At 40.0% G+C, this 23365-nt stretch overlaps 1 protein-coding gene across 4 annotated transcripts; it reads left to right on the top strand.

Annotated features, from left to right (window-relative positions):
- The first annotated feature begins 383 nt into the window (after positions 1 to 383).
- On the top strand, positions 384 to 17398 carry nlrc3 (NLR family, CARD domain containing 3). Of its 4 annotated transcripts, XM_004562477.5 has the most exons (19): positions 384 to 636; positions 2839 to 2994; positions 4842 to 5105; positions 5742 to 7488; positions 7560 to 7646; positions 7888 to 7971; positions 8791 to 8874; positions 8974 to 9057; positions 9130 to 9213; positions 9487 to 9570; positions 9721 to 9804; positions 11212 to 11295; positions 11682 to 11765; positions 12311 to 12394; positions 12628 to 12711; positions 12797 to 12880; positions 16208 to 16291; positions 16642 to 16725; positions 16801 to 17398. In XM_004562477.5, exons 2-19 carry the CDS (start codon positions 2883 to 2885, stop codon positions 16889 to 16891), a joined length of 3393 nt encoding a protein of 1130 aa, XP_004562534.3. In that variant the 5' UTR covers positions 384 to 636; positions 2839 to 2882; the 3' UTR covers positions 16892 to 17398. The 4 variants fall into 4 exon arrangements, 2 of the variants coding, with proteins under 2 accessions (XP_004562534.3, XP_076743481.1); XR_013099819.1 differs by lacking the exons at positions 16642 to 16725; positions 16801 to 17398 and adding an exon at positions 15556 to 15706; XR_013099820.1 differs by lacking the exons at positions 16642 to 16725; positions 16801 to 17398 and adding an exon at positions 15556 to 15660 and having other exon boundaries at positions 16208 to 16289.
- The last annotated feature ends 5967 nt before the right edge of the window (positions 17399 to 23365 follow it).

Genomic DNA, 23365 nt, shown 5'->3' with positions numbered 1-23365 from the left:
AGCCTGAAATAACATGAATTAATATAATCTTGATTGCAGATGTTCCTACACTTATGTATGAACACAGCAGGTGCTGTTAATTACTCATATTTACAGCATGTTTACTGTTTATCACCTTGCTCTATTACTGCCTGACATGTTAGCGACCTGAAGCTCTTTGTACTTCCTCCTATTGACCCTTGATATGTCGTGTCAGCCCTCTGCCTGTGGTTTGACAGCATCTGCACAGTCGATGAAGAGACGAGGCCTACAGTGCGGTTTTCAGGTTTTGGAGAGCGTGACTTCGTCTGCACACACAGGAAGCAGTTACTTTTTCTCTCTTCTCTTATTGTCACTGTTCAACCTGCCAACCACAGTGCAAAAATGCAGATGAGGCACGACACCGGAAAGGAGGTGCAGCACGAAGCGAATCTCCAGCAGCAGACTTTAGACCTACTTCAGCCGCTGTGTTTGAGGCTCACTTCACTCGCCTGCCAACTCAAAGTTGTATTATAATCTTTAAAGATCCGTCAAATTTGCACTTCTACTCTTCAGATATGTGTTTTCTGTGATAATCATGTGGCTACTTTATGAGACCGCGGTAAAGGAAGCATCTTTCATCCTTTGAAACGTTCAGACAACCTCCTCTAACCCATGGTGAGTCACTCGAGTTTTCCTACTTTTTTTGCTACAGAGCGTCTGACTTCATGCCTTCAGCAGCTTAAAGAGTCGTAAACGTTACTTTTCCATCATGGCTTTGAGTCAGCATCAGCTCCTGCTAGTGAAAATAAAGTATGCATAATCTTAACAGGCTTTCACTTACTTTTACTATAAAATATGATACATTTCCAGCAAACTCATATTCCTGGGTTTTAATTCTTGCTGTGTAATGCTGGCATTCTTGAATCAGCACATTGTGCTACTGTAATGTGTGTTTTTGCTGCTGCTACCAAATACTGTAGTTTGGAAGATTTCATGCTGTGAGTCTCCTAATGATCTTTACTGACTTATCTGTGCTGGATGGCCTTTTAACAGTGACGTGTACTTTATTTTGTATACGACATAGTTCCGAAATATCACATGTAGGACCTTCTTATGAGGCTGCTAAGGATATAAATTTTACTCTGGCTACTAAAACTGTGTCTTCCTTTTAGAGACATGATGCAATGAGCAACAAACCACACAGGAAAACATTTGCAGTTTCCCGTTTTCTCGGCACAACCTCAAACAAAACTTGAATTTTTGTTTGCACTACTTTCACTCCGCTTTAGTAAAATCGCAGCGGAAACAAGAAGAAGCTCCTTTCACACTTTTCATGTTCATGCAACAAACTGTCAGCTTAATAATGTTTAATAAACTGCGCACAGTGCAGGGAGAAGATATTTACTTTTATCACACAAGGCAAGGTAGATATGGGTACTTCTTTCCTTTAACAAAAGAAACGGCTGTTTAAAAGCATTTTGTATTTACTTGGGTTATCGTTGTCTATTATTTAGATTTCTTTCCTGATCTGAGGCCATTTAAGTGTAACATGCAAAAAAACTAAGAATACAGGAAGGGGGCAGATACTTTTTCATGTGTATAGTTTACATATTTGCCTGTTTAATAGTATGTTTGTCTTCTGCAAAGTGCAGGATGTGCACCAAGCACAACATGACCGTAAATCTGGTTATTTGAAAGGCTGTGCACACTCATGGTTAAACCAGTGGGTGTTTCCAGAGGACTAAACTTGAAAGACCTGGGCACATTGTGCTCATTTCATTTGTCATTAATTTATAAAATCTTCTTGGTTGTTGAAGTTTGGGGATAATATGTAACTCCCCAGCAAAGCTGCATCAGCTTAAAAGAGGCAAACACTGCACAGGATCACCGGCAATGTCTAGTAAAGGGATAATAGATTCTTAGTCCATGTTGTCGTGTCAAAAATAGGCACAAAGACCACTGGAAAAATGGCTTACTGAAATACAGTTTCAATAAGATATAGACAAAACCGACAACGAGCACCCCCGGGGGATAAACAGACTTTAATATAATCGAGCAGCACCAGCGACTTGGGTCCTTGGGGGGCGGGCAACCTGAATTTATTGAGAAGGGTCTTTCAAGATAACTTAATCAGTAAGTTCCACTCCGTGGTCTATCCTGGCAAAAGAAAAAGATCAAAAAGTCTGATTCTTCTGGTTCTCTACCTATTCCTCATCTCTCATGTAGATCCATTGCTCATAACCCTCCTACAGGGCCCTGCAAACTTGTGTATCCCAAGCCAGTTAGCACATCCTTCTGCCCTGAGAAAGGCCTTAAGGGGGTGCAGGTGGTGTTTGTCTCCTGCTGTGTTCAGAGTCACAAAATCTGCATGTGGTGAAGTCTTCATACAATATCAACACAAACAACAACAAACACAGTGTTCAACTTGTGCTTGTGTTCTCATAAGCTCTCATAAGCATGTGTTACTGAGGTGAATGCAGGTGTACCTTTTTAATAAACACACTGATTAATTGGAGGTGATTAAGTAAATAACAATGATGCTCTGCACACATATTTCTAAAGGAACTGGTCAAAATGATAATGATGATGCTTTAGACTTTGAGTTAAAGGCGAAAATTCATCGTTAACAATGTGCAAAAAGTTTTTATTAAACTCTAATTAGCAGTTTAATTTCTCACTTTTATTATAAATATGTATTAGGGTTAGTAGTAGCAGTATTATACAGCAAACTCTTCTTCAGAGCTTCAGCAGGATGACTGAAGGCGAAACTTGTTTGATTGGCTTAACCCCCATTGATCACAGCCCATAATGTTCGGTTGCATGCAGTAAGTAATGTGTGTGTGTGTGTGTTTGTGTGTTTGTGTGTGTGTCACATAGATAAAAGCAGGAGCATCAGCGGTAGACATATATCAGAGTTTCTCATGGAGAAGACACATTACGATTCTATCCTGGACCGAAGCAAACGCATTACGTGGCAGGACGACTGCTATGTGGATCTTCAGTCTACGACCTCATCGCAAGCAGAAACGGAGGGTAAGAGTCGAAGCCACTGTGTCTGTAACGGTTTATTTAACCTTTCAAAATAATTTTTTTGCAAAAATTTAATAGTGATCATTCAGACAGCAGCATTTAGTTCAATAAGTCATCATCAGTGGAACTAAAGTGTACAAATACTGGCATCTACATACATACAGGTTTATTTATATATATATATATATATGAATAATGGAGATCTTTCAGGGTCAGACTGAGGTCTCCAGTCCTCAGTGGCTCTTCATTCATCTCTGTGCGACCTCTATAATCCTGTCCCTGTTCTTCTATGTATATGTATATATATATGTGATATATATATATATATATATATTGATATATACACATGTATACATGTGCACATATACATCTTTGTGGTATGAACACATATATCAAGGTTATCAGCACTGATATTGCTTCATTTTTATTTGATTCCATTTATATCTCAGTACCCTCGATCTCTCCCTGTCTATCTGTTTCAGCTTGCCGTGTTTTTCTTGTTGTCTGTCCTCGTCCTGCGCTGCTGTTCTTTTGTTAAAAATACAATTTATGAATTGACAAAAAAGGACGTAGTGTGTCAGTGATAATGGCAGGATCATAAAATTGACTTTAAATGAAGTAGTTATTTTAACATTAGCGGTGCACATCGTATTCTGCTATTATCAGCAGTGTTGAGCTGCAGAGGTGTCATCTGTAGGACAATCTGATCTCTGTGGTTTAGCTTTCAAGTCTTTGTTTCACCATATGGTTCGCAAACAAGACAACAATGTTATCACGATTCAAGATGCCGACTTCTGCTGTTGGAGAAGAGAATAAGTAGAATTGCATTACAGAAAACAGAATTGTTCTTTTACAAATATGCAAAAATGTTGTAGGTTTACCTCAGTCTGGCAGCTTTATACCTGAAAAAGCGTTAAAGTGTGGCGATGTTCATACTGTGTGCAGTCACAGGTGCTGTTTATGGTTAGTGTGTTTAGCCTGTCACCTAGTAACCATTAACAAAACTTTGAAACAGTGCTCACCACGTCCGCTCGAAAATTTCCTGTAGGGGCAAACCCTAATACTTCTCAGTAAGTTTGCAGGTTTTTAAAAAATCACTTTGATCTCCATCCAACCATCCAGCCGTATGTCGGCTCCGAGCAGCAGTCTGAGCAGAGACTTTGATTGACTTTGAAAGATTAAACAAACCTGTCAATCCTGGGAGTTCATTAGGTAAACACTTGCTTGGACATTCGCCAATTTTTAAGCAGAAGATTTTCTGACTTAGGATTTTTAAGCAAGATCAAAAAAAATGTGCGATCATCGCAGATCCTCAGTTTTCAGGTTTGTATTTCAAGCTTTCCTGTAAACTCGCTGATGCTCTTTATTCTTTCCTGTTATTTCCCCCCTCTTTGTTAGGAAACATTTACACCGTTTCTAAATGACAGCTTGTTGGTTTTGATGTATTATTGAAGTGGTTTTAAGGACACCACAGGCTCCGATTGTGATGTGGTGATTTCTACTTTCCAAGAGGAATGTGAAAATATTTATCTGTCTCTTTGTGTATTACACAAAAAAGAAGAAGCTGACATGTCTGTAATTTTGAGTGTGTGTACACACACACACACACTTATAAAGATTAGGGGGAAAAAATAAATGAGGCAAAGGCATGTTATTTCTTTAAAAATATGGTGTCCTCTTGTGTGCAAAGTCATTTACCATCATCAGACTTTTTAATGAGAATAAATATCTGACAAAAACACAAATAATCCTGCATTGTCCCAGCTTAAGGAAGTATCTTTGCTCATGAGTTAACACCACAATAATCTCATCAATCATAAAATTCCTAAAAGTGTTCTGTTATTCTTTAGATCTCGGTTGGATCCAAAAGCATCAAGACCAGCTGCAGAGCTTTATTACGCCCTCCTTCCTGGGGGAGATCTTAAACCACATGAGAAACCTGGATGTGCTCAGTTCAGCTGAGGAGGCCAAGGTCAAGGAAGCAGGCCGACTGCAGGATCAGGTTAACATGCTCACCACTATTGTCACTGCCAAGGACAGTCAAGCCTCTGACGTCCTTCAGGGTTTTATAGAGAGCTCAGATTCTCAGGTTGCCCAGCTCATCATTAACCACGGTAAGAGGCTGCTTCTCTCTGTCCTGTGTAATTCTTTAAAATGGTCATGGGGGGTAAGTAGCTCAGGCAACGAGTCTGGAGGAACGAAACTGCAAAGAAAATAAATCAATAAAATAATATTCTGTAAGTTCTGTCTGGCTCTGCCGGATGTTTCTTCCTGTTAAAAGGGAGTTTTTCCTTCCCACTGTCGCCAAAGTGCTTGCTCACAGGGCGCCATATGATTGTTGGGTTTTTCTCTGTATGTTTTATTGTAGGGTCTACCTTACAATATAAAGCGCCTAGAGGTTACTGCTGTTGTGATTTAGCGCTGTATAAATAAATTTGAATGGAATTGAATTATTTCCCATTTTTGTTTACTAATTAATAATTTTTAAAATGTTTATTTGTTTACTTGCTTGCATATGGAAATATGTATATGAAATGTAGATATTAATACTTTTTCTGCCAGTTTGGTTCCTCCATAGACGTGCGGCTTTTACAAGTGTTTCTATAGTGTTTAGTGTATGATTGTGTAAGTTTAAATGCAAAGCACTTTTCACTCACTGGGATCAAAGCTTAGTACAAAGTTACTCTTCCATATTAGTGTCCTTTTTCCAGAGAATAACCGATGTGAATTTCTTTTGTTTTTGTCTGTAGATGCCATGGTAAAAGAGCACAAGGAGGTCCTCTTACGCCGATATGAACAGTACAGAGACAGAGACTCAATCAGCTGCCCCAGACTTAACATCTCATCAAGAACCTTACTACTTGTCGATGGACTTTCTGACCTCCAACAAAAGGAGCATGACCTGATGCAGGTGGGAGTGACTCGAGGAGAGAAAAGAAATCATCTTAGGCAGCTGGGGTTAGCAAAATTGTTTGAGCCCCTTACCCGAGTCAGTATGCCCCCTAGGGTCTCCCTCACAGTTGGGGTAGCTGGTATCGGCAAAACAACCTGGGTGAGACACTTTGTCCGGCAGTGGTGCCAAGGGATCATCTGTACAGACATAAACTTTGTGCTACCGTTCACATTTGCCGAGCTGAACTTGCTGGACAAGCTTTCTGCTGAGAGGCTGGTGAAAATGGCTTTTCCTCATATATCTGATCCCAGTCTGGTCCTGAACAGCTCCTGTCGGACTCTGCTCATACTTGATGGTTTGGACGAATTCCGCTGCAAATTAAATTTTTCCGACGCAGCTTCTTGCAGCGACCCAAAAAAAGAAGTGCCTATTGACGACTTAGTTACCAACATCATTCGAGGGAATCTGCTTCCCGATATAGCAGTCTGGGTGACTTCCAGGCCAAGAGTAGCTTCCCTTATCCCCGGAGGTCTGGTTGACAGGGTGACTGAGATCCCAGGATTTAGTCCTAAGGATATAGAGATCTTTCTGAATCACCATTTCTCTGAGAAGGATTTTGCCAGGAAAATATGGTCACACTTGGAATCCAATAAGATCTTGATGGTGATGTGCTACATACCCTGCATTTGCTGGATAGTAGCTGATACTTTGTTATACATCATGCAGAATGAAGCACAGGAGAGTCTTCCGAGGACTTGCACTGAGCTGTATGCCAATTTCTGTTCAATGAAAGCAGAACTGGGCGAACCAAGAGGCAGAGAGCCTGTAAAAACGGAGCAACTTCACGGGAGCAATCGGAAACTGCTGGGGAATCTCGGACGACTGGCTTTCTATGGGCTTCTTAAACACAAGTATGTCTTCAGTGAACAAGACCTCAAGAACTATGGGATTGAGCTACTGCTGACTCAAAGCAGTCTCGGTTCTGGAGTTCTTGTTCGAGAGGAGTCAACCATCAACACGACGTTCCGCTTCACACATTTGACTCTGCAGGAGTTTCTTGCAGCTACCTTCTACCATGTTTCCTCAAAGCGGGCAATCTTTGACTTGTTCTCTGAGAGCTCCATGTCCTGGCCCAAGATTGGTTTCCAGAACCACTTCAGAAGTGCCTTTCAGCACTCACAACAAGCTGAGGATGGTCACCTGGATGTGTTCGTACGCTTCCTAACAGGCCTGCTGTGCTCAGCTGCAATCAAACCTCTTGCTGGACTTCTGGCCCTCGGGAAAGACGATGGCAACAACAAGGCATGGGCAGCAGGGTTTTTGCAGGGTCTGTTGGTCAGCGGGGGTGCTGTGGTCTCCCTGCGTGCAGTCAACCTAGCTTACTGTTTACAGGAGCTGCAGCACACAGAGATGCTGCGGAGCGTAGAGGAGGATTTACGGCTCAGCAGTCTAGCGGGAAAGTTAACGCGGCCTCACTGTGTGGTGCTGGGTTACCTGCTCCACGTGTCTCCGGAGTGCAGCGAACAAACCAACCTGACAGCCTCTCTGAACGCCTCGACAGTGAAATGTTTGCTCCCGCAGCTGCTGTACTGTAGGCATCTAAGGTGAGCTTCTCAACCCAAATACATCCAATAAAAGGAAAACTCCAGATTCAGTGGTTTTATCTGCTCATCAGGTTGGAGAATAATCACTTTAAAGATGATGTCATGGAGTTGCTGGGAAGTCTCCTGAGTGCCAAAGACTGCCATATCCAAAAAATAAGGTGAGCCTTTTTTGTGGTAAAGCATCATACGAGGAACAATTGTTGTTCTGAACAACTGTATCACATCAAGCTGCTTTATAAACTCAGACAAACAGCGGAGCTTTTAAATGAAGTTATGATTGACCTTGCTGATTACTCTCAGTGGTTGTGTGATTGTATGATTGGTGAAAGTATAATTGTGGTTGTAATTATTATTAATACTCGAACAACATAAATACAATTTCTTTTATCCCTCCATCAGTCTGGCGGACAATGCCATCAGCAACAAAGGAGCCAAAGCCCTGAGTCGAGCCCTCTTGGTGAACCGCACGCTGACTTCTCTCAAGTGAGATCTGCAGTGTTTGATGTCTGAATGAACAAATAAAACCTTTTGAGTTCAGTATTTCCAATTATCTGTATATAAAGCTGCTGCCCCCAGGTCTGGAAAGTATATTTTATGGTGTCAGTAGCTAGTTTTAATTCATTTATTACAGACACTCAAAGCCAAGTATGCTCTAGAGGAGCTATTCCCAGGAAATCCCATGGAGCCCCCCCCAATCTTAAATCTTCACTCTAATCAAAATACAGGAGTGGGAGTATTAAGGCCAATAGGTGATCCACCTGCCACTGGGACACAAGCGTCAATAAAAGAGCAGTGAATTTAGGTCAGAGTAATATCACTAATAACCACCTCCAAGTACCAGTTTTAATTCACTTTTTATTTAAATCAATTAATATAAATAAGTAACTGTACATTATTATGAGTCATTTCAAACTCAATTTCTTGGGAATCACTGCTCTAGAGCTTGGCTAGCTGTTAGTGTGCAGGGTCTCAGTTTCTCTTGTGTCTAGATTCAAAAACTAAGATGGCAGTGGATAAATTGCTCACACTAAAGCTTTAAAAGATGAGTAACCATGACAACATGGGGGCTACTTCCATCTTTTATATACAGTATATAATGTTTTCCAAAAACAGAACCTTGTAATAAAAATGAGTAATCTGAAATGGGGAAAAGGCTTTTAGTTTTGATGTAGTATAGTCATTCAAGAGTTGATCATAATACTACATAATAATAATGCTAAACCTGCATCTTATAATTTACATCTTATTATTGCTAAGTAGAGTTTTAGTAAATCATCTAATGACCTGTTTATGTTGTTTTAGTCTTCGGAATAACAACATCGGCTCCAAAGGTGCAAAGTTCCTAGCAGAGGCTCTGAAAATGAACCAAGTCCTGACATCAATCAAGTTGAGTATAATTGCTCTACAGCTTAACTGACACACCCAGAATTCCAGTTTATTTACTCTAGTTGGTGTATTTGCTCAATTTCCCCGACTTCTCATCAGCTTTCAGAACAACGCCATCGAGGAGGAGGGTGCTCAGTCGCTTGCAGAAGTGCTGCAGTGCAACCGCAAACTGGTGTCTCTGAAGTGAGTTTGGTCTTGTTTACAGATGTTGTTTTAATGAATGTTCTGTAGATTAATGTGCATCTTTTTTTTTAGTATACGGAAGAATACAATCGCAGCAGGTGGAGCCAAAAGGATTGCAGAAGCACTGAAGACCAACCGGACTCTCACAAAGTTGATGTAATGCAGAATTAATATTCATTCAGTGATCTTGGAGATAATGTACTGAACTTCTAGGCCAGAACATTTAAAGACTAAAAGTTAATCATTACTTCTTCACATTTTTGCAGATTGATGATGAGGTGTACAGTTATGATAGCTCATTGACACACTTGTTTGTTACTAGGCTTCATTTGATCTTGTTTACCACCACACCTGAACCTGGTTCACATACTGATAACTCAGGTTTTCTTTCTCCTAATGTGTCGGGTGTATTTGTGTTCTTGTCTGCAGCCTTTGTGGTAATCAGCTTGGGGATAAAGGGACGGTAGCTCTGGCCGAGGCTTTGGCGGTCAACCACACTCTTCTCTCACTCCAGTTAGTATCTTCTGCCCATGAGTGCAATGCAAATGCATTTTAATAGTGTGGGAAGTGACATTTCAATTCATGCACCACAGAAGGGGAAATGGTGTTTGCTTTGAATGCTATTCATTACAGCTGCATTTAACTTTTCATCTCTTTTCATAGACTTCAGAGTAACTCGATCAGCAACAAGGGCATGACAGCCTTAACCAAAGCACTGAGGCTGAACCATGGCCTTGTCTCCTTGAAGTAAGGACCAAGCTTAAAGTTTCACTCTGTTTCCCTGTTTGTATTTGTGCATTAACCCAAGAATATTTTGTCTTTTTTGGGAGAACGTGATTTTCCAACAAGCAGCTGTCAGTTAAACTCAGAAGAGAGTTACTTTAGCTAAGAAATTATTTAAAACGCTGATGTTATTTTGAGCTTTAGGAGACCAATCAGTGATCAGGGTCAGTTATTTGTCTTACTTAGCTTCAGTAGGCATCTTGAAGTCCATGCAAGCTTTTCCTCAAGCTTTTCTTTCTGTGCAGATTAATTTTATTAGCACTGAAGAAAGTTAGTATGTTGTTTCCCTCTGCACCTCCGACTCTTTATGTATGGCTAATTAGCTGCAGACTTTGGTTCAACAGAATAAAGTTTAAATGATTTTACAGTTACAGAAGTGCACATGTTTTGGACAATTACAGTTTTTTCACATTATTTTGCCTCTGTACACCACTACAGTGGATTTTAAATCAGTCAAGATGTGATTACAGTTTAGACTTTAATTCAATTGATTTAATTTTATTTACTATTTAGGGATTATAGCCATTTTATATATAGTCTACCATTTTAAGAAGCTCAAAATTAATTGGACTAAACTAAAAAAATTAAATAAAAAGATTGTTTTTAATACTTGGAGGAAAATCATTTGCAGTCAATGAGTACCTGCAGGCATCACCAAATGCTGTTTCTTCCCTTTTTATTTTTACTTTTTCAGAACTGTGCAGTTTCTTTTAGAAGTTTCCTGGCGAAGGCTACGTTAGCGTTGTTATTCTTGAATGTAGTTATTTGCACCTTCATTTTAAACCCTCTCTATTTCCATTCATCAAGGCATGTGTTTACTGCAGACTGATATTTATACGCCTACCTCCTTGAAAAACAGTTTTGACTTGGTTAGATGTTTTAAAGGTGTTTGGGTTTTTTTTCCTTTAACCATGGAAATAATTCTGTCATCATCCACTTTAGTTGTCTTCTGTGGTTTTTCTGGGTTTTTTTGTTGTGGAGCAGGGGGGCTTTGCGTAAAGATGGCTGTAATTCCTGATTATTTAAGGCACAACTTTTGTTAAACACCTTAAAAGAAAACTGAAAGTCTGCACATCATTCACACTTGATTATTTGATATAAAATCCACTGATGTGGTGTGCGGAGGCAAAATGACAAATATTGTCTCGCTGTTCAAAAACCTATAAAACTAATTGTATCATATGTGCAGTATATCTTATCTGTTAGACACATGTGATCAGTATTCATATTTTGTGTCTCAAAAAAGGGAGTAAAAAAAGCCTCTCTTTGGAAAAGGTTTGCCAAATTGGCAGTATCTTGGCATTTTAGTGGCTGTAAAGTTGTCATGCTTGTGTCTTATGTCACTTTTCATGTGTTTTTCTGTCTATTTAGTCTGAGGGAGAACTCCATTGGGGTAGAGGGAGCAAAGAACATGGCCCATGCCCTCCACGAGAACAACACTCTGCAGGACCTCGAGTGAGTCAGCTCGTTAATAGTAGTACAGTATCATCCCTCACAGAACTGCAGGAATACCCAACTGTTCAGTAAATGTCATTCCCCCAGATCATGCCCTGTCATACAATACTGCTGCATGATGAAAAGCACAAAAACTGTGAGATAACTGTTTGTATTGTGTAGCTCTTTGAGGTAATGTGGGGACATTTCCAACCTACTGCAACACTGAGAGCAGCAGCCATATTCTAGTGTTATAATACTTCCTGTAAACACCTTTTTCCAGTGTTATTTTCAAAACTTGAAGCTTCTGTGAAAGCAGACATGTTGAAAACGCTCTGACAGTCTTTGCATTACATACAACAGTGCTCATATTTGTGTTTTTGTTTGCATATTTGTGTGTTTTCCAGTCTCACAGCCAACCTTTTGCATGATGACGGAGTTCAAGCTATCGCTGGTGCAATCAAGTTTAATCGAGGCCTGACCTCCTTGCAGTAAGTGGAGCTTGAATCGGAAATAAACACATCCAAACAGATACACACAAGTCTGAGAGTAGAAGTGGGAGTCTGCACTGCACAGCAACCGATGCATTCTCAGTGATGTAATAAAGTTCTAGTGAACAAAGCAGGATATTTATACCTACATCTTTAAGCACACACTCTACCCATAACCCTGATAAGGACAAGTGGAAGAGAATGAATGGTTAGAGTCTTTGATTCTGAAATGTGGTTGAGCAGAAATTTGAGCTAAATCAAAATAGTAAAGTAAACGATTTGGTTCTTATGTAGCACTTTTCTACTTGAGCTTTTAAAGCGCCTCATTCAACACCCCTCATTCAACTATATTTTTTCGACACCTAAATGCTTTCTAAGATTCACACGTTGATGGACACATGGAGAGCAACTTTAAGGTTCAAGTATACTTCGGCATGCAGAGTAGAGCATCCAGGGATTGAACCAGCAACCTGTTTAATAGATCTTTAATGAATTCAAGTGTATTTGCTTCATACTGGGTCTCTTCTTTTCCTCTCTTTTCACAGTCTGCAGTGGAATTTCATCAAGTCCACGGCCACTAAAGCTCTGGCCCATGCACTCCTCTCCAATTCCACAATGCAACTCCTGGAGTAAGACCAATAAACCTTTTTCACTCCTTTGTTTGTAAATATATCGATCTCAACCAAAATTTCAAAACTCTTTCCTCAAAGCCTGCGCTGATATTACTTTGAGAAAATGACTCGCTCCAGGCTTTGAGTGAACATATTTCATCAGCAACCATGCAATTATGTAAAACTTTATTCGCAAGGCTTTATTGTTATTCATAGCAGTTTCTGTGTGTGCTTCTATCTCCATTCTACAGTCTTCAAGAAAATGCTATCGGGAATGAAGGAGTCACTTATCTTGCTGAGGCTCTGAAAACCAACACGTCACTGCGCACTTTATGGTTGGCATAACGATCATGTCCATCGACAGATCAATCATTTTTGTGGTTGTGGTGGTTGTGACCCTTTTGTGTGACGTCTCTTCAGTCTTCAGGGAGTCTCAGCAGGGATGAGTGGCGCCATTAAAATGGCAGAAGCTCTGATGACCAACCAGACCCTGCAAACATTAGAGTGAGTACAAATTTTACCTTGTGTCAACCTTTCCTTTGTTTTAGCTGCATATCATTGACACGCTCTTCGGCAGTTCAGCTTTGTCAGTTAAAGTTGGCCTAATCAACAGCAGAGTGAAACCAAGCAGCACTCGTTAACTTCTATCTGAAACTAACTGTCTATCTAAACTAACTGCTAGTCTCTTATCTGTCTGCTTCTAAAGATTAATAGCTTTTGATTGGTTCCTGTTATGAACTTTGTTTATCTTCATTTGAGAATCCCAGCATGCAATTTGAATTTACTGATTGCAGTCTGGCAATGTTGTGTCTGCTTGAGGTAGATATTATTTTAAGAAGGCAGTTAGTTGTCTCTAACAGATCACTGACAAGTCACGATTGCGATCACTAGATCAAATGAGTGCGCCTCCCTGGAAACGTTCGTTATTTCCAAATGTTAAACAATAAAAGTGATGATTCATCAGAATACCTCCAGACCTTCTCTTTGTGAATAATGTGAGAAAATTCACCAACTAATCCTCAACCAGATTGAGACTATTTAAGCTCTCGTGCTGCTTGATGATTAAATGACTCAGTGTGTTTTAATGGCAACTTTACTTTTCTTTATTTTTTTTCACATGTAATGACTTGTCTATATTATTGTTGATTTACATTCACTCTGATTTTATAGAGTTAAATTTAAACATACCATAACAATATTACAATACATACAGCCATGTGAAAAAGAAATGCAACAATCCCAGTAATGTGAAAAACACCAAACTGCTTCTATAAGACTTAAGAAGGCAGGTGCTGCTAATCAAATACACTTGATTAACTGATCATCAGCAAGTGCGAGCACCTCTGTGAAAGCAAAGGTTTTGGCATTTTGCTGGTTTGGAGAATTCAGGTGTGTTAACACAATGTCACAGTCTTCCCAAGAGTGAACAGCCCACCAGTTTCCCCTGAGGTCAGACCATGCAGTGCTCAAGGAAACTGCAAAACAAACCAAGAGCTACATCACAGACTCTACAGGCCTAAGCATTAAATTTCATGATGGCGCAATGATAACAAGATTGAACCAGTGTGGCTTGTTCGAAAGGGTTGCCAGGACGACACCTCTTCTCTTTAAGAAGTTGCACAGGTTAGGATAGTAAAGTTGTATTTGAACAAACCACAAGATTTCTGGGACGTTGGACCTCATTTACTAACAATGTGCAATCAAAAATACAGACAAATTAAAATCTGGCTGTCGTAGGAAATTTCTACAGGATGTTTAGAATTACAGTTATTTTTTATTTTAAAAAAAAGCCTTGATATTAGTGCTGGATGTCTTTCAGTCTAATTTCTTGGCCCTCTCTAATGGATGCTGAAAAATAGAATTCAGTGAGTTTATTATCACAGATTGACAGATATGGTCCTCTTTGTTCTTTTTCTCTCATTCAGTTAGACTTTTTTATATCAACTTTGAGTTCCAAGCAAGTCTCAGGGGATGTGATATACAGAGCTACTATTTTGTCAGTAGGAGCCCCACTTTTCATTTTTCTTTTAAACTGTTGAAAACACTCTGGAAAGCTGTGCCTTTTCCTCTTTGGACAATTGTTTAAGTTTCTTCAGTTGGATTTTCTCCTGTTTTCCTCTTTTAGTGGTGCACGGTTCTCTCTTGCAAGATAGTAACTGCTTTCTCTGCTTTACCTGGAAGTACTAGAGTTGGATGTCTTGACTGGTCTCAAGACCACTTTTACGTGGTCTTGATCTTGTCTCGGTCTCGACGGACTTTGGTCTTGTCTTGGTCTCACTGTCTTGATCTTGCTGTCTAATGTGTCATGCGCAAAAGCATCAGCTCTAAGAGCCGTGCTTAGAGAGTGCTTTGTAGTGAATCACAAGAGTCGACTCCCAGTAAGCGAGAGCCGGCTCCTCACTTAATTTCCTTTCACTGCTCAGCTCTCACACAGTGGCTCAGCTATGCTCCAATCCCTCCATATTGTGGCCAATCACATGCGAGGATATAGGATAATATCATTATGTGAAAAACAGAGAGGGTGAGAGACGCGGCAGTCAAGTGGAGTCTGTCTTCCCAGTAAGTGAGTGAGACAGTAGACAGTGGTGAGGAGGGCTGTGCGAGTGCATCACAAAAACACATAAATATGCCCGACACCCGTAAACGAATCAGCATCTGGCTGCAGTTTAAAGACTTTTTCGTCTCGGTCTTTGTCTCGTCTCAACTTTGTCTTGGTCTTGACTTGGTCTGTCTTGGTCTTGGTCTTGTCTTGGTCTCGATACCCTCTGATCTTGGTATTGTCTTGGTTTAGGCGGTCTTGACTACAAGTCAAGCACGTACGTCTGAATGACATGGAGACGTGACAATATCCAGATTTTATGGCGATTACAAAGGGCTCTTTGTTCATAAAGAGTCTGATTTATCAACATATAAACTGTGGTAAGAATAAAAACAAGCTGGTGCACGTGTTTCTTAAATCTAAGAGTAATTTTGCATAGCCACTTGTTTGTTTGAATAGAGTAAGAACTCCACGCACATTAAATGAAGCCCATTGTCCTTTAAACAGAAAAGACCAAAGTGGAGATGTTTGGCCACAATGCACAGAGTAACATTTGGGGAAATTTGAACACAGCACAAACACTTCATAACAACTGTCAATCACTGTGTTGGAGGGATGGTGATTTGGCCTTGTTTTGCAGCCACAGGATCTGGACACCTTGCAGTCCTTAGGTCAACCATGACCTCCTCTGTACCTGGAATAATTTTGGAATCAAATATGGGGACCAAAATGCTTCCACAGTGATGTGAGACACTGATAAAAACATGCTGAAATGATTATTCCTGCTAGAGGTGACTCTACAAGCTACTGAAACATGCAATGTAGTTCGTTTTTCATCAGTAATTTGGCATTTTTATTGATCTTATTGTAAATTTAAAATGTAAAATCTCTTTGTTTATTCAAATGGCTTTTTTTGCAGCAGTGAACAAAGATTGGTCAGCGGATTTTAGAATGAGTTGGACTGCTTCTTATTTGCTGAAGTAACCAATACAAACTTTCTTCATTAGTGACTTTTTATCTCAAGATTTTCTTGATGGGTTTGTCATAACCTTTCAGGAACTTCACTAAAAGGATAATTAATTTTTTTTTTTGAAGCAACAAAAGAGACAATTAAAATACAATTGCCTCCAGCAGCTCATTGCAAATTGTCGTTTTTAGTCCTGGTAAACAACCAATTTCACCTGTCATTGGACGACACAAGAGAAAAGTGAGAAAAATGATAGAAGGCTCTAGTTTGATGAGACGCTCACCTGGGTGGAGCTCGGCAGCTCATTTTCCACTATGTTTTTCAGTCTGCGTGGGAACACTGTAGGAATGGAGGGAGCCAAGGCCCTGGCCAACGCCTTGAAATCCAACAGAAGCCTCAAGGCGCTGAAGTAAGCACAACTGGAACTTCATTTCATGACATAAACTACATTCGTATATTAAACCTGTGGTAGAAAAGTAAATGCAGCTGCTGATTTCATGCTGCCTGATTTATCTGTTCAATCAGGGCTGAAGTTTATTCTCCCACACTCTCCTCCGCTGTTCATCCATTATTTGGTTAGCTGCAAATAACCCCAGCTACAGAGATGCATGTGTGCTGAACTCCCTGATTTTGTTTTTGTTTTCTTCTGGAATCCAACAGTCATCAATATCCAGACCTTTACATTTGAAATTTAGAGAGTTACTCACAGATATCGCTACATTTGATCAAAAAATAAATCTTCTGTGTGTGATTCATCAGTCTGCAGGAGAACTCTCTGGGCATGGACGGAGCCATATTCATTGCAACAGCTTTGAAGGGAAACCACCAACTGACATACATCAAGTAAGTTTTCTTTTACCGTTTATTTATTGTTATTTACCTGTTTATCGATTTGTCGTATTAAAACTGTTCCTTCAGTTTGCAGGGAAATGGCATTGGAGAATCTGGAGCTAAAGTCATATCTGATGCTATAAGAGCCAGTGCCTCTGGCTGCGTGGTGGACATCTAGCCCACCAGAGAGAGCAGCCGTCACTGAGGAGGGTCATGCTACCAGCACGGGGATAACAGCTGCTGTTGTTATACAAAGCAGATGTAAACTATGTAATTTAACTCATTCTGTATAATAGTTCTGACAAGTTATTTGGTGCATTGCATTTTTATATAGATTCTGTAATATTTATTAGATGACTAAACAGCTGTTTTGAAGCTGCAGTTCAGCTTTAGACAAACACTTGAGAAGCACAATATGTAATGTAATAAACACACATTAAGCTCAGGAAGTTAAAGTAGAGCAGAATTCCTCCATTAAGGTGCCATTTTGTACATTTGCTCTGTTTGCACAATTAAATGTGGCAAAAAAAAAAGTAAGTTACTTCAGGAGGACCAAACTGGTTTTATAACCTTTGTTGTTCTATTTGGTTTATTATGCCTGTCTTACAAGTGTTATTTACCAGAAATACTGACATGACACAAATACACTCCAACTGAGCAGAACTGAGTAAAACCTTTTATTTATTCCAATGTTTCTTGTTGCAGTCGACCTTATTGGAAATGAGGCTTTTGGCTATTTTAAGCCTGCATGTTATAGATGCAGTTATTATGATGTTTGGAGCCTCTGAAGACAATGAACTGAGAAGGAGAACATGTATTTAAAATTGTAAGAAGAAAATGATCTGTGTCCTTTGACCCAGATCGTGGCTTGTTTAGCTAGCACCTCAGTGTGCCAATAACAGCATATATATATATATATATATACATATATATATATATATATATATATATATATATATATATATATATATATATATATATACACCTGCGAGGAATGGCACTATGAGCCAGTCCGCACGGAATTTTGTGGCTCAAATTCTAAGGAATGAGGAGCTAATTAACACCCTGGCAAATGCATGTTCTGGCCAACCTAATATTTGTACTAGTGTACCGCATCGTACTACTGATGAAGAAATTTATTCACTTTTTCATCGTGGAAGACCAAATGCAGTGAACCTCTCCGGTCAGATAACCCCTGGTTATCCAGCTAACGTTATGGAGAACGTGCCTTCCACATCACAGGAGTGCCCCACAACAGGTCCCATCTACAATCTTAGGCTACGTTCACACTGCAGGCGAAAGCGCATCAAATCCGATTTTTTTGACCCTATGCGACCCATATCCGATCATGCTATGACAGTGTGAACGGCGCAAATCCGATATTTTCAAATCCGATCTGGGTCACTTTCGTATGTGGTACTGAATCCGATACATATCCGATGTTTTAGAAAGCGACTGCTGTGTGAACGGTCAAGTCGCATTAAATCCGCCTTTTACGTCACCGACACAAGACTGAAGACAATTATCAGTGCCAGAGAAGACATCGCGAACGCTTCCTGGCCATCCAGTGTAGATGTCAGTGAAAATGTTGGGAAGACAATGTAAACATTTTATTTGTACTGTAATCTGCAGATTCTGACAGAAATCTGCAACTATCCTTTGAAGCACCGCTCCTCTCTAAAACAGCAATAAGGATCATTATTAGGTTATTTACATTATTATGTAAATAACAAAATAACTTAAAGCAAAAATTGGGAAACGTGAAGTCCGAAGTCTTTATATTAAACTGGCGTCAAATATTCTTTTAATTCAGCAACCTAAATTACATTTTAAAACCCCAACTTCCTTCCCTCATCACTAACTGGCCGAGGCAGATGGCCACCCCCATCTCAGAGCCTGGTTCTGCCGGAGGTTTCTCTCTTTTAAAAGTGAGTTTTTCCTTCCCACTGTCGCCAATGTGCTTGCTCTAGGGGGTTAGTTTTTGTGCATTCTTGTAGGGTCTTCACCTGACAATATAAAGCACCATGAGGGAAGTGTTGTTGGGGCTTGGCGCTGTTTCTTATCTCAAAATGTCCAATTACAACAGGACATTTTGAGTTAAGAAACAGCGTCAAACCACAAATTAAAATAAAAAAATTAAATTAAAAAAACAACAACTGTGACTTTGTGCTTTGTTTCATTTGCTGTAAATTTGCTAAGAATGTAATATAAGATTAGAATAGTGTTTATTTGTCTGCTTATTTATAAGGAACTCCATTAGCTTCCACAACAGTGATTGCTAGTCTTCCTGGGGCCTAAGCCATCAAATACAATCAATTAAAATATTACACAATAAAGTGGATGCAAAATATCCACAATTTGGCTCTTACATCCACAGTGAGATTTTGCAATTGTGAAAATATAAGCATATAAATATCAATAACACTGAGGCAAAACACACCAATAATGTTGTTTAGATATTCTACTTTCCATGTTCCAGATCCCCAGAATTGATATTTTCACCGAATGGTCTTTTCTGTCTGCCAGTGTGTCATGCAGGTTTCAAGATTAATAAGCGCTGACACTCAACGTGACAAAGTGTGAATTTGCCAAGGCCACTGTAACATACTTGAGCAGGGAAGTGGGACGTGGTCAGGTGCGGCCCCTTAGCGCCAAAGTGGTGGCGATTAATGAATATCCCACACCTAAATAAAGGACTTGAACTGTGCAGATTCCTGGGAATGGTAGGTTATTACAGGAACTTCTGCAAAAACTTCTCCTCCATAGTCCAGCCATTAACTGATCTACTTAGTCCAAAAGTGGATTTTATATGAAAGTGCAAAATTCCTCCTCTGCCACACTCCTGGCTGTAATCTAAAGCACAGCGTTAACATAACTTTATGGCAGTTCAGGTACTACCATAAACAAGGTATAGCGTCACATCAGCAGTGACAACATCAGTGACATCGCTTCACGTCCTTTATAAGATTTTTTTTTCCTGATGTGTCATGATTTTTAGTATTCCCAAAATCCGTAATTAGTAATAAGCTGTTGAAAAATAAAAAGATCACCTTAAAAAAAACCTAGTGCACATATTCTCTGTGTTTTAATTTGATGCAGGATGAAAGCAAACATGTCACACTGATGTGTTACAGCATTTTTCTTTTTTTAAATGAGTGAAGTTATCAAACCAGAAGCCAAGAGGCTTGATGTTGTGTCCAGTCCTACTGGATCCCTACTGTCTGTTTAACGAGCAGGCTGTGAAGTGTTAACAGCTCAATGTTGCTCTTTTTTTTGGCACCTGTTAGATGTTTAGTAATGATGCTGGATTCCTGATTCCTTGCAAGCTTTGTTTACTATGTAACTGAGAGACATTAGATGCAAGCAGCTTGACTCCCGGGGGCGGGTCTAGCGTTAGACGTTTTCTCACTGGCTGCGTGCGCAGAGTATTACTTTGAACAGGAATAGGAAACAAGCATTAATGAACAATACTAATCAGATGTTCTACAGCACCTGAAACATTTGAACAAGCTAAACAAACACTGGATGACTGAATAAAATTAGCACTAAATCTGGTACTTGAACACAGTGAAATCTCTTCATTTCTAACATATTTATGGCTGTGATGAACACGCAGCGCTCTGAAAATGGGCTTAGGTTAAATTTAGAAGAGGGATGAATTAAAATTTTAAAAAAAACAAAAACATATTTCAAATTAATGTATGAATTTAACTGACAAATTCTGAGAGCCTGTGGGCGGGACCTATTTTCAATGGGCGGGACCTATTTTCAAACATCAAAGCAAAGAGAATGAGGCCATGACATCACAGTCACCAAAATTCTATAAATAGGGGTGAAACAGCACACTGGTCAAGCACGTTTCTTACTTACAGTCACGAGCGATTCACTAGACGAACTTTTGTTCTGCTACAGCCAACTTCAAACCCTGATTCACATTTGATTATCGAACTCACATCTGAATATCTTATTTAGTGTAACACGCTAAATTTGTTTCAAAGTTAAATATCAAAAATGAGCAATCAGGAAGGAAAACCAGAATTTGTCTTCACTCTGCCAAAGAGTGCACTCGACAACCTCATGCTGGTTAGGAAAGCCTTGCAAAACACTCTGACTGAAAACAAACTTTTAAAAGAGGGTGAAAGTAGAGCCAGACAGCAAATCAAACAGATGATGACTCAAATTTCAAACATGCGCACCAAGCTGGAGCTGTATGAGAACCAAGCTGCAGGAGTCACTGACGAATCAGTGTCGCGCAAACCGCAGGTGAGCAGCGCCACCAAAGAAAAAGAGCAACAGACGTGTTCAGATCAGGAAAAGGTCAGCAACCTTGACCTTGAGATGAACTGTCTGAAAGAGCAGCTTCAGCAGAGGGACAACGAAATCCTGATGCTGAAACAGGAGAAGGACACTCTGTCTGCCAAGTTCACGCAGCTCCAGAAACATGAAAGAGATCTGAAAGAAACTATGTGGAATGCTCTGTGGAAAGAACAAACACTGAGAGAGAATCTGGAGCAGGAGAAAAAAGTCCTGGAGGAACAAAATAAGAAACTCCTGGAAGAACAGAAAGTGGTGAAGGACACAAAAGAAGAAGTCAAAGAGGCCATCACAAAATGTCAGGATGCAGAGAAAGAAGAGAAAGAACTGGAGGAGGACAAGAAAGCTCTGCAGCCACAGAGTGAGGACTCCAGCGAGATTAAAGAAAGTCAGGCAGAGACAAACATACCAGAAATGCAGACAGAACTGGACACGCAGAGAAAAGAATTAGTAGAGTCTCAGACTGAAACACAGGAGACGGCAACCCCAGAGTCGTCCTCATCTGATTGTCTGAGTGGGGAAAAGTTGTGTGTCAACAAAGTGATTGAGTTGGTGGTTTCACAGGCCATAGAACAAGTCTCCACTAAATACAAGCTCTTCACAGAGCGCCTCACTGCTGACTGCATTAGCGATCGCCTGATGGAAAAAATTTGGCCTGAAATTGAGCTGAAACATTTGGATCTATCCCCCAAATGGCTGAAAAACATAGACAAGGCCATTCTCAAGGATCTTTGCAAGACACACAACTGCAAGGGAAAATATCTGATTTTCAATCTGAGGGAACAGCTTGATAGTATTACTGTCCCAACCTTCACCAAACACCTGTTGGCATTACCAACAAGAGTACTTAGTGTCTCTAAACACAGGGAAGAGTACCAGGAGGCTGTGAAAAATGTCACCAAAGATCTGGTAATGCACGCTATGAAGGGAGAAAATGAGGCAGCTACATGGAATGCAGGAACATCAGAGTTTATTGTACAGAGGCTTTCCCACAAGATCTGGAACAAAATTTTGTCCAAAAGCTACAAAATGTCCATGGAAAACATTGAACAACTCGGCCTGAAAGTAGCCAATGATCTCCGTGAAAAGTGGCCTTCTCCAATACTGTTAATGAGGTCAAGCAACCCAGTGGTTGACGAAGCGGTCGTCAGCATATTCAAAAAACATGCCAAGCTGAGGAGCCAAAATGTCATCTTGAGGGTTTTCTCATGTGCACGCTAAAATCCAACTGAAACGTGCACGTGATTCTGTTACAAAACTCTTAAACTGGCGTCAAATGTTCTTTTAATTCAGCAACCTAAATTACATTTTAAAACCCCAACTTCCTTCCCTCATCACTAACTGGCCGAGGCAGATGGCCACCCCCATCTCAGAGCCTGGTTCTGCCGGAGGTTTCTCTCTTTTAAAAGTGAGTTTTTCCTTCCCACTGTCGCCAATGTGCTTGCTCTAGGGGGTTCGTTTTTGTGCATTATTGTAGGGTCTTCACCTGACAATATAAAGCACCATGAGGGAAGTGTTGTTGGGGCTTGGCGCTGTTTCTTATCTCAAAATGTCCAATTACAACAGGACATTTTGAGATAAGAAATAGCGTCAAACCACAAATTAAAAAAATAAAACAAATTAAAAAAAAAACAAACCTTTGAATTTGTGCTTCATTTCATTTGCTGTAAATTTACAAAGAATGTAATAGTAGATTAGAATAGTGTGTCTCAATATTATGTATCATAGCATCATTTCCCAGTTTGAAGTGGATGTCATAGTACTGTCTTTCTGTATGTGAAAAAACTCAGAAGATAAATAAAGTATAACCTGTGTTTGATGTTAGCTGGTTACATTTGTTTAGATATTCTACTTTCCGTGTTCCAGATCACTTTGCCCAGATAGCTTCCTGTATTTGAAGATACTTACAAGTATTTCTAGTAGGGCTGGGCGATACATTGAATTTTTAGGTTATTTACATATATCGTGATACAGCAAAACAGAAATGTTCTTATTTGAGATTTTCCTCACATTGCCCAGCCCTAATTTTTTGCACCCAATACAACAGGCAACATGGTATAGTATAAAGCAACATTTGTGCTGATGTGTGGGCTGGAAGCCCCAATGGGTGACACCAGCTAAGGTGATCGGGAATGACCGAATTAAGATCACGTGGGAGGTGGGTCGTGTGGATGGCTTCAGTTGTCACAGCTGTACCACATCCAGCTGTTAACCTGAGTGAATCATGATGAGCCCATAAGAAACAGCAGTCAGCTGCTTTGAAGTCTGTGTTGCAACATCCAGCGTGTGGCTGTTTTACACACAATGTGTGTGACCTCCGTCACGCAAACATGAATGA

The sequence above is a fragment of the Maylandia zebra genome, linkage group LG8 (assembly GCF_041146795.1).
Source record: "Maylandia zebra isolate NMK-2024a linkage group LG8, Mzebra_GT3a, whole genome shotgun sequence".
In the NCBI taxonomy this organism is placed as follows: Eukaryota; Metazoa; Chordata; class Actinopteri; order Cichliformes; family Cichlidae; genus Maylandia; species Maylandia zebra.
Note: the sequence above shows the minus strand (reverse complement) of the source record. Positions and strands in the feature narration are given on the sequence as shown.

Bases quoted from the DNA above. Each gene is read 5' to 3' on its own strand.
- nlrc3 (XM_004562477.5), top strand. From the start codon at position 2,883: ATGGAGAAGACACATTACGATTCTATCCTGGACCGAAGCAAACGCATT. The intron at 5,106-5,741 runs GTAAGAGGCTGC...TTTTGTCTGTAG, and splicing joins CCAGCTCATCATTAACCACG to ATGCCATGGTAAAAGAGCAC. The intron at 12,712-12,796 runs GTTGGCATAACG...ACGTCTCTTCAG, and splicing joins ACGTCACTGCGCACTTTATG to TCTTCAGGGAGTCTCAGCAG.